General features: G+C 33.3%; 1 protein-coding gene across 4 annotated transcripts; it reads left to right on the top strand.

Annotated features, from left to right (window-relative positions):
- Positions 1-8520: 8520 nt before the first annotated feature.
- On the top strand, positions 8521-10796 carry LOC108454157 (glucan endo-1,3-beta-glucosidase 1). 4 transcript variants are annotated; one of them, XM_053023236.1, is made up of 3 exons: positions 8521-8657; positions 9333-10487; positions 10577-10796. In XM_053023236.1, the coding sequence occupies exons 1-3, from the start codon at positions 8618-8620 to the stop codon at positions 10606-10608; spliced, it is 1227 nt and encodes a 408-aa protein (XP_052879196.1). In that variant the 5' UTR covers positions 8521-8617; the 3' UTR covers positions 10609-10796. The 4 variants fall into 4 exon arrangements, with proteins under 4 accessions (XP_052879196.1, XP_052879197.1, XP_052879198.1 ...); XM_053023237.1 differs by having other exon boundaries at positions 8534-8695; XM_053023238.1 differs by having other exon boundaries at positions 8535-8689.
- Positions 10797-12208: the final 1412 nt, after the last annotated feature.

Genomic DNA, 12208 nt, shown 5'->3' with positions numbered 1-12208 from the left:
ATATGATAAATAAATAAAAGAAAGACAAGTGTATGAAAATGATTTGATGTAAGTGTAGAAATAAAATATACACATTTGTAATACAAGTATTTGATAATAAATAGATATTTATTTAAATATTAAATTATTGCTATAATTATTAATTAAAATTAATATTATATTATATTATGAAATAAATTAAAATAGTGACAAATGTGTGGTAATTATAAAATACATGTGTAATAAATTGAATACATACATTTGTAATATGTATATTTAATTATTAGTAGATATTTATTATTTATAAAATATATTTGTTAATTAAATAATTATATTATAAGATTTTATGTAATAAATATATTAAATTATGACAAGTGTGTGGATAATAAATGGATACAAATGTAAAATAAATATTTGATATTAATTAGATATTTATTAAGTTAAAATATTATATATATATATATATATATAAAGTAAAACAAAAGAAAAGAAATGAAAAAAAGAGATAGAAAAGAAACAGAATGAAAGGAAACAGGGAACAAGGAAGGAAAGAAAAGAAAGAAAGGGAGAAAAGGGAAATTTTAGATTTCAAGGTTTGAAAGTTTAATTGGTAAGTCAATTTAGCCCTTTTTACTTAATTTTGATGTTTTAGAAGCTTTGGAACAAGATTTTGATGAAATTAAGTTGATATTTTGAAAGTTATTAGATTTCTAGATAATTTTTGTGTTGAGTAAAATGATGAATTAAGGGCTAAATTGATAGAAATTCAAGTTAGAAATGAAATAAGGATTGAATTGTAAAGTGATTCATAAGTTTTATGCTTTAAGGACTAAATTGAAAGAATTTTGAAATTATGGTTTTATGATGAAAAATAGATAATTATGTCTAAGTTTGGTTAAAAATTGAGTAGAAATAAAGTATGAATTAAGATAGAAAAGTAAGTGAATTTAGTTAGGATTAAATTGAAATTAAAAGTAGAAAATCAACATTTTGCACTAAGACTATTTTGGACAGCAGCAGTAGTAGTCTAAGTTTGAAAAATCACCAAAAATTTTAGAAATTTAATTAGAGGATGAATAAAATATGGAATTAAAACTTATTGAGTCTAGTTTTTATAGAAGAAACGGTATAAGCAATTGAATTGTAAATTATGAGATATAATGAATTTTGTGAGACAAGGTCAGAATGAATTTGGGTTCCCCTATTCTGAGTTTGAAAAATCACAAAAAATTGGAGAAAAATAATTAAAGGATTAAAGTTATATGTTTAGAATCCCTGATGAGTCTATTTTTAGGAGAAATCAACGGAAATATTATCCGAGTTCTGTACTGCGAGATAATTAACTTTTAGTGAAGAAGGGTCAAACTGCCGACAATGAGAATAGGGTGAATTTAAAGAATAAACTGTACTTAATGGCTAAACGAAAAATTATGAAAATTTTATGGTAAGAAGATTTGTGAGTCTAGTTTCAGGAGAAATTAGCGGATATTAATTTAGAATTCTGTAATTCAATATATAAATTAGTAATATATTAATGATTATGAATTGTATTACTTTCGTAGTCAATGTGGTACCGGAAATCTCGACTAAGAAAGGACAAGACAAAGTCAACGGGAGTTAGCTCAGAAACTACGGTTTGTATTTCTATAATCCGAACTTAATACTTAAATTGTTGGATTTATTATTTAATATATATATGTAATAGGTGTTTTGAGATGATTATTTGAATTGGATTGAATATTGATTATATTGAATTGATTTATGAATATATATATATATATATATATATATATGAATGTTTGAATTGAAATGAATATTGATGTGGAAATTGAATAATAAATATTTGTTATATTGGAAAATATATGTAGTTGGAAGTGTGATGAAATTGATAGAAAATTGTGATTATTGTGAAATTAAATATTTATTAGTGAAAAGTGAACGGAATTATATTGAATTGAAAATATATAGTTAATTAATTAAAATATGAATTAATTGAAAACTGAAAAATGAATTAAATACCCTATTAACTAGTCAGACTAGTCGGATATAGTTGGCATGCAATAGGATATGGAAGAGTACGGGTTTTGCTTGGCCATCGATCGTGCACTTATGTGCCGACTACTATTACTGTTACCGTTATTGTTACCGATTCGGCACTTTGTGTGTCGATATTGTTATCAAGTATCAATTCATTATCGTTTTGGATTTGTTCCAATGAGGTACTTTGTGTACCGTGCATCGCTCTTCATCTTTATTCTTCGCTCGAAATTTACCGATAAGGCACTATGTGCCGATCGGTGTGTGTGGTTGGATCTGTATCCGTCTCGAGTCCGAGTCATGTTAATAGAGGTAAATAAAGGTATAAAATAACTGATTATTACTGAATAATTAACTGTTACCGGATAATTGACCGTTACTGGATATTAGACAGTTATTGAATAACTGAATATTACTGAATAATTAATCATTACTGAATAACTGATTGTTCTTGAATGAATGATCATTCTTGAATAACTTAATTGTTACTGAATACCGATTTTCTTGAATAATTGATCACATCGGATAACCGATCAATTGATCGATACTGAATAACTGGTTATTATTGAATAATTGATTGTTACCGAATAACTGACTATTACTGAATAAATAATTGTTCTGATTGTTAATGAACATTACTGATTGATTAATTGCTATTGAAATTAATAAATGATTTGAAATTTAAAGTAAACCAAAACATTGGTTGGAAAGTGAATGTTTGAATACTCATTGAGTTTGAATAGTTCGATATATATATAAAATAATAAGTTTTATAATTGCTTAAGTGTTCAGATTATAGAAATACCACTGAGTGTATACTCAATGACGGTTTGTTTCGCGCGCAGTTAAGTTAAGGTTAGACTGTTGAATCAGCATCCCAAGCTGATCCCGAATTCAATGAGGTAAAGTATGTTGAGTATTGATAATGGCATGTACCTAGGATGTTTAATGAGAGTCATTTAGGTTGTAAAAGTATTGATGAAATAAGTAAATTATTGTTGGCAACGGTATATAGTATGAATTTTGAAATTTATTAAAAATTCGTAGTGATTCTAAATTAGTTCCAAATTGAATTTACTATTCATATTGGACCACGAGGGCCCATTAAAGGGACGGCATCATAAAACTAGGATGAGTGTGAATATTTTTTTTAATTAATGACCGGAATTGGACTGTACTGGCTGGTAATGTCTCGTAACCCTATTCCGGTGACGGTATAGGGTTAGGGGACGTTACACGATCAGCCAAGATTAACTTTTTCTTTAATCGTGACATTACATAATCTGAATGATCTTTAGAATAATCTGATATTTCTTCCAGAACTATATTTTCTTCCCAAACTATTCTCAACTCTGACTACATTCTAGTTATTCCGCTATCGAACTCTTTAGTCTCACACTTGTGAGTTCATTCAACATAAATATCGTAAAATCTTATTATAAAATACCACATTGGTAAGGGGGTGAGGTCGTAAAGCCTCTAATTTGACTCTCATAAATACACACATATGAGTTAGCATTTATCAACCGCATAATATCGTCACAATCACATAATTCATTTCAAGCAAATTAACATACATATTTATATTATACGAACTTTCCGATTATCTTATTCAAACAAGTGCACATAAACACCTATTCCATTTATTTGAGTAAGATTACTTATCATGTTCACTTAATTAAATAAGTTAGGCACATAACATCATATGGATATCGAACAAACATGGGTGAGCTTATCACAATATAAACTTTCATTTCATTTCACTTTTCCATATTTCTAAACTTATGTCTATTTCATTTTATACTTAATCACATACATATCATGAACTTTTATTCTTACCTTTCGGAGTTTCGTCTCATCACAAACACATTTTCAAACATCTTAATTAGGTATAAGGATTAAATTGAATATAAGGTAAAAGTTGAATTATATAATAGAGATAATTCAAGGGACTAAATAAACAATTAAACCATAAATTGACATGTGTATGGTAAAAATAATTTAGTGACTATGACTCAAGTGGATAGTTTTGTTATGAATAGTAAATAATTGTTTTGATATGTTTAAGCCTTGGTTATAGTTGTGTTGGTAGCTTAATTGTACCATGTTAGGTGCCATTGAAAGTGTGTATGTGAGTGTGCAAATAAGGGTGGCAAATGGCTTGGTAAATAGTCATTTTCTTGGCCACACAGGCAGAGACACGACAGTGTGTCTCAGCCGTGTGAAGGACATGGCCCCGAGACACGAGCGTGTGGCCCCAAATTGTACATGACGTCATAAACAAAGAGTTACATGGGCTGAGGACATGGGCGTTGTGACCACACGGCCTACCCACATGGGCGTGTGACCCCTGTTTTGATAAGAAAATTTCTAAGTTTTCTAAAGTTTCTGGTTTAGTCCCGAACCACTTCCAATGCATGTTTGGGCCTCGTGGGCCTGTATAAGAGATGATATGCATGTGTATGAATGGTTTTAAATTGAATGAAATTTTATGGTCTGATTTTGTATGATTGGTTATGTTTAAGTCCAGTAATGCCTCGTAACCTGTCCCGGTGTCAAACACGGGTAAAGGGTGTTAGACGTACGCTACTTATGTATTCCGAAAAGGCATATTACCTTTTCAAATTAATTTTTGGAAGTATTAAGAACATTTAAAAAAATATGTTGAAACTAAAATTTACGCATGTTCACTCTTTTTCTGTCAGTCTGCATTTTTGTAGTACCGGTGGAAGTTAGAGGCGATGTGCCGGATGCAGTAAATAAATCTCCATGGAACACTAAAACGTCTAATCATGGTAATTAGTCCCTTCGATCTATCAGATATGATGCAAATATTGTCGTCTCTAATAATATACGTCCGTAAGTTCATTAAGAAGAATTATCATGATTTCATGTTCTCTGATTCCATAATGGCAAATGCTATCGGAGCAAGTTTCAATCCCGTCTTGAGCAACCGCAATAAGTAGGATCTGTGTATATTTTCTATATAGTCAGATTTCATCAACCTCCACAAGTGGTTTGTAGTGGGGGAAATGTCAACACGCATAGATCAAATGTCCAGAACATCCGGTGGAAAATTCTTCTTCTGGATTATAGTTGGTCGACCTGACCATAATAAGGTTGTGCTGACATTCTCTGGCATGTAATCTTGCATAGTGGCTATCCACCCCTATAGTTCATTGTACGATGCATCCCAATCTCTGTACAAGTGCTCCATGGCATCTGTTTTGCTATTCATGCTTTTTAGTATGATATTCGATACTGGAATTGTTCTTGCATTTAGGCAATCAATACCAAAACAAGAATGGTCTGCATGTCCTTCACCATTAGCATGATGCAGTTGTATATAGTTTTGGCATCAAGTTTACAGTGACTTTGTGTCATACGTGTAAAACTCATGTGTGAGGCTCAACAAATTTTCAGATCTTCCATATTTACGACCTTTGGATAAATGCGGCTCGTACCCGCCAATTGCACTTTTTTTTGACCTCCAACACTCCTTAATATACAATGTCGATTTAGGAAAAACAACTTTGTAGGCAATCAACACATTTATGTTATACTACTTAATGAAAAATATGCAATCTTCCTTGGTAAAGTGAATTTTTGCCCCACGAACAACTCTTTTAGTTTAGGATCTAGGGCCAATCGGTGAACAAGTAGTATATCGGGGTACTTCGGGAACTCAGATGCATGCATCGCATCAGGATCTATGACCAACATGTAAGCCCCAGGATCATTACATATAACAATGCTTCGATTTGGGTTCCTAACTAAAGACACTTAAACATTTCCATTGTCATTCGCGCTTTCGTCATCAATATCATCCGAGACCTCGTCTATATCATAATTACTATAATCTTCAACCTCGTGATCAGAAGGACCATTATTATCATATGCATATTCACCATATGCATCGGTCTCAATCATTATTAGGTTTATTAGTAAACAGGGACCCAGGTTAAGGTTTTCAGATACAAGCGGAGCATTAAGATCGATGTCAAACCTGTGTACAGTCGATCACCTATCAACAGACGCTTTCAGAACCTACATACAAGGATTTTGAACTCCATGTTCTTCACTTAATGAAGTGAAATCTTCAGCTGGTTCTACATCAACTAACTCAAACAGACAACAAAATCAGTTCAATGTGGCCAATCTGATTTCGGCAATAAAGTGCGACTATTGTCTCCACGCTTTCATCGTCTACAAGTTCCATCTCGTTGAATTTGATGGGATTTGTCAAAACTGGGAATTTGTAAAATAGTTTCAAGATTCTCCTCCCACAACGTCTAACAATTTTTGCATTAACTCTTTCTTTCATATCATCAACTGACATATTTTTATTAAATTTCATTGCTATTTGGTAATGACATTCAAATATACAACTAACTATTGTTAAAATTATTCAATCGAAATAAACACATACGAAAAATTAATTATTTATATTCAATACTAAATCTATAAAATATTTAAACATAATTAAATTTCTCAATAATTATTTAAGAAATAAAATAAGATTTTATTGTAAATAATATAATAACAAAAATTAATCATTGTACAAACCTTACAAATCTTTATGATCTGTTCTTCATTGTTTTCTTTTTCTACAAAAAAGATTCTTTTCCTTTATTCTTTTCTGTTAACTGTTACAATCATTCAACAAAACACAAAAAATATTATAACAATTTAACAAAATAAAACACAAAAATTACTACAACACTTCACACAAATTGTTATAACTGTTTAACTAAAAAATATAAGGGTTTGGTGTCGCCTGACAGTCTTCCTCCTCCAACTAGTGTCACCTGATAGTGGTCCTCCAAGCAGGTGTTGCCTGACACGTGCCGTCTAAGCTTGGTGCTGCCAGTGTAGCATCCTCCACCCATTTTTACCGTATTTTTTCGTGCCTTGTATTTTGCTCGTATAGTTGCCTCATACTGGTGTAGCTGTATAATGTCCCTTCAACATTAAAAAATATTTTTTAAAACATATTATGGGCTAATGATGGAGGTATGATTGGGTAGAGAAAAATGAATGGTGCTACAACCCCTTTAGGTACCACCCCTTAACACTATTCATTTCACCCCATTTTAATAAATAATGTCATGAGGATACCATTTTGATATTTAATTAATTTTTTATATTGTCAGGGTAAAAAAATCTCAAAATCTTGTTTTGGTGAAGTTTAAGTGTTTAGTACAAATAAAAGTCCATTTTCGAAATTATTTAAGGAAATGGATCGTTTCTAAAAATAATAATGGGTATGGACCAAAAACCAAAAAACTTATTGGCATGGACGCGTTTTTAGGGGATAACCCAGAAAAATACATCCACGTCAGCGCTTTTTTTCTTGTGTCAGGCAAAAGCGCGCTAACATGAAAACGCTTTACTAAAAAGTGCTAATGAAGACACGCTGTTGGCTGTGTTTTCCCCCAATGGTCACCTCTAACGATCATTTAAAAATCTGACCATTGGGTCTCCGAGGAAAAAAAAAGTATAAAACCCCCAACCTATTTTTTCACACCAAATTTCATTATTTTTCCAAATCTCTCTAAATTTCTCAAAAAAGCTCTCAAAGATCTCTAATTTTTATTGATTTATTTTTGTTTAAATTATTATTAATTTTTTTAATTTTTAAGAAATTTGATCGTATTAATAATGGCCTGGCAATTAATTCATCTCGATGATAAACATATCTCCGCTGACCAAATGCAAATGGTAAGGGTTAATTTCATTTTTTAATATTATTTAAAATTTTAAATTTCTTAAACAATTAAAAATCTAAGCCCCTAATTTAAAATTTCCTAAACCCTAATCAAATCTCAAAACCCTAAACTTAGGCCTTAATTAGCAAATAACCCATTAGAAATTACACAGCCAAAAGCATGTGCACGTCAACGTGCTTTTGCCTGACACAAAGAAAAAAACATTGATGTGAATGCGTTTTTTTTGTATTATCTCCTTAAAACGCATCCATATCGACATGTTTTTAAGTTTTCAGTTTATACCCATTATTATTTTTAAAAACGGCCCATTTCCGTAAATAATTTCGGAAATGAGCCTTTATTGGTACTAAACCTAAGTTTTAAAGATATTTTAATTTTCTGTTTAAAAAATATTTTAATTTTAATAATTTTAAATTCATTAATTTGCTGGTAATATATTACTCCAAATAACCATTTGAACGTATAAAAAGAAAACAACCAAATTCAAAAATTCAAAAATTTTCGAGTAATTTTGGTCAGCCCGATATATGAGTAGGCCTGCTGGTCAGAGCACTAAAAAACATAGAAAAAGTTGGAATAAAAGGAAATAGTAAATACTAGTCACATCAAATATAAAAAATTGCTCCTCATGAAGCTGCTCTCCACCGTCTGATCCCTTCACTCGTCCCCACACTCTGCCACCCATTTTTGTTTTTTCCTTTCACTTCATGTGTCCCGGACCCCACCACCAGTTTCCTTTTCCATTCCCTCTGTCTCTGTGTAACCAAACCGGCGTCGTTTTTGTCATTAGGAGTAGCAAATACATTATAGTATGTTTGGGGTGCAATGGTGACTGCAAAAAAGCTCACTTCCCACACCAATTCACAGTCCTTATGTTCATTGGTTCCCACTTCCCACGCGTCCCAATGCGCAGTAGGAAAACAAAATGACCCTTCTCTTTCAATGTACATGTACTGTAATAATACTTTAAAAGAAAAAAAAGAGAGGATGTACTGTAATAAATCTCGGGCACCAAGATTTTGCAGATATCTTCCTGCATAACTTGCTTGAACCCTTCAGTTCTTTTAAGTTCTGTGGTCTTGTACTCTTTGAGTTTGGTGACAAAGAATATAGAAAAATAGGTAGTTTTGTGTTTTTTTAACTTTGAAGCCTGCAATCCATCCATGGTGAACATATTCTTTTGTTCACATTGAAGATCAAAGCCCCACTTCTTATAACTTGCACGGGGACTCAGAGGGGGAGGGAGGGAGTGAGAGACAGAGGGTGGGGTTTAAAGGGTTTTTCAGAGTTTTCAAGAGGTCCCAACTGTTCCAACTCCATCCCAACCCAACCCAACCCAACCCAACCTCATTTTCAGATCTTTATTATTGTTGAAAAAAAATGTTGAAGATGGAGTTAATGATCACTTGCTTTTTCTTTCTCTGTTTTCTGGGTCTTACTGGTATGTTAAAGTATAAAATTTGAAAACCCTAAACCCTATATACTGTTTTCTCTAAATGTTTCATCTTCATTTCAAAATGTGGGTTCTCTTTGTTCTACTTTTTCATCTCTTGAAAACATTTTTATGCGTTTTTTTTTCTTTTGCAGGCGCAGGTCAAGAATCTATTGAATACCTTAGGCTTTATGACACAACTCCGGAGGATGCATTACCTCACGGTGATGTTCCTATAGCAGTTGCTGTGAATGGAAATGTTCTCAGAGAGGTTTCTAGCAGTGTTTTGAAGGCTGAGAGTTGGGTCAGGGTTCATGCTTTAGCTCACTTTCCAGCTGCCAAAATCACTACCATTCTTGTGGGTGATACTATTCTTTGTCAAAATGGTAAAGGAGAAGAAGACAGTTTGCGTTTTTTACTACCATCCCTCAAGAACATTTATCACTCTCTTACAAGGTGGGGTCTAGAGAAAGACATCAAAGTGTCGGCTGTTTTTTCTTCCGATTGTTTGATGCAAAACTCTGTTGTTTTTACTGATGATTTGGGTAAGAAGGTGGTCAAATCTCTGTTGGAGTTCTTCCAAAATACAAACTCCACTTACTCCATTATTGCTTCTCCAAATTTGTCTTCCTCTTTGCATGAAACATTGGTTTTACTCTCCTCCCACCTGGATTTCATGAAAAGGGTTGGATCTTTTGAGCTTAGAAAGGTCAATGTCGTATTCCCCAGTCAACAACTGAAAAAACCCATAAGCAGGAAGCTGTCAATGATGGATTCCAAGTTCGAGAGACCATTCCCTGATAGGCCAGCCCCTTTGCCACTCACCGCTCCTTCTACTGGCATTTCTGCGCCTGCCAATGTAGCCAAAATCCCTCATCCTCCGCAGTACCCCATTGCTTCACTGCCTCCCATTTCCTTCCCTGTTGATTCTCCACCACCATTTTCCTTCCCCATTGCTCCAGAGCTGCCTCCGCCTTTTGTTCCCGCCAGCTCACCTAGTGGCTTCCATTTGCCTCCTTGTAATCCAGCCTATGACACTGCACCAGCACCAGAGACAGTGGTGGTGCAAAAGCTTTGGTGTGTGGCTAAGCCGAGTGTCCCTACGGAGACACTGCAAGAAGCAATGGACTACGCTTGTGGTGAAGGCGGTGCTGATTGTAAAGAACTTATGCCAGATGGGAGCTGTTTCTACCCAGACACCATTGTTGCTCATGCTTCTTATGCTTTCAACAGCTACTGGCAAAAGACCAAGAGAAATGGAGGAACTTGCAATTTTGGAGGCACTGCTATGATTATCAATGCTGACCCAAGTAACTTAAACTTAACCCATACTTTGTTTCCACTTAAATTTAAGCTCTAATGCCTTTTCAATTACAACATGGTTTCGTGTTTGTTTCAGGTTTCCTTGAGTGTCGGTTTGTTCTCAGCTGAAGAATGGAGAATGTTGGGATTGTTTGAGTACAATGTAGGATGTGTGGGGTCTGATTGCAAGGTGGAATGTCTATTTTTTACCCTTTTTTCTTGGTGAGTAGTTGTGGTGTAAGGCATGTAGCAAGTTGGAGTTAGAAGATCCAGTTTATTTATCCTATGACTCATTTGACTTTGATTCCGTATATAAATGCCCTCCTAATAATGTTAAAGAGTTTATGTGGGCCGAAAAGTCCATAAATGGATATTTAGGAGATATATCGCCCCGAAGTGTCCATTATACAACAGAAGTAATTGGGCTTGCTATAGAGGCAGGTCATACCTCCAAAACACCCAATCCCCAAAATTTGGTCACCTTAGTAATTTTTTTTATCACTTAATTATGACAAGTTATATAACAGTTATTTAATTATGCGATTTTTTTGTTACTAGTCGATAAATGGTAATAGAAAAAAATGATAATTTTTAAAATTTGCATGATAGAAGTTTTAACTATTGATATTTTTATATATTGTGTCAATTTAATCTTAATTTTTTAAAAAATTACTTTTAATTTTACACATTATATAATTTAATTTTTTAATTTTGTTTTTTTACCTTTCACCTAAAAATTAAAATAACAAATTTAAAATTTTTTATTGTTTAAATTATTTAAAATTAAAATTTATTCTTCCATTTAAAAGTTCTGTTATTAGTTCATTCACATTACTCTTGTATATAAATAAATGCACATTTGAAGAATAACATCCACCTCGCTTTTATCCTTCCATAAATTTCTTTACCTCTTCAATTGCTTGAACCCTAGCAAAACATAGTTCCCATGTGGTGCCGTACTACTACCGAGCCATGACGTTGCCTGCCGCCGCTCGTGAACTGAATGAATAATTGACTTGTCGGCAACAACCAAACAACATGACTTGTTCAATCGGGTAACTACCTCTATGAGCTGCCCCAATTTGTTCCAAGTATAGCAACTAAATGTCTAATAATAAATAAAACAAAAACAAATTTATTGAGCCTACGTCTTGACTAAGATTCCAGCAAACCAGTCATTTTCATGTATTTGAATATAAAGAAGTGGTATTCTTGTACACCTCATTATATTGGAATACCTTTAAACAAAGCTGTTTTTTTCTTTTTTTTTGTAGTAATAAATTCAATTTTATTTTCTTGCTATATACGATCTACTTTGAAAGTTCCTATATTGAGATAAAGACCGAGGTGAAGAGTTGAATAACCCGATCTTTTAGATAAGCTAAGGTAACTAAGGTCATGGTCTGAGGTCCACGTCGAGCAGGCTAGCAAAGGCTTGGCCCACACATTGCAGGGTTTGTGATGGGTGCACTGCTTGACCCCCCGCTCATCACTCGCCGGTTGTTAGACAGGTGAGCTAAGGACAAATGGACCACCCCAAGTAATTTCCTGATGACTCAACTAACTAGAAAAGTCGCAGCCGCGGTTACCAATTGACACGCCTTACTATAAAAATCAAACTACCATAAAAGCCAAGTTAAGTTCCCACTATGCCACTTCTTCTGCTGTTGGTGCAACACGCTGAACACACCCATCCAAGACCATTTCAATTTTAAAACACATTACAGTC

This window comes from Gossypium arboreum, chromosome 12, assembly GCF_025698485.1.
Source record: "Gossypium arboreum isolate Shixiya-1 chromosome 12, ASM2569848v2, whole genome shotgun sequence".
In the NCBI taxonomy this organism is placed as follows: Eukaryota; Viridiplantae; Streptophyta; class Magnoliopsida; order Malvales; family Malvaceae; genus Gossypium; species Gossypium arboreum.
This window is presented reverse-complemented; position numbering and strand designations above follow the sequence as displayed.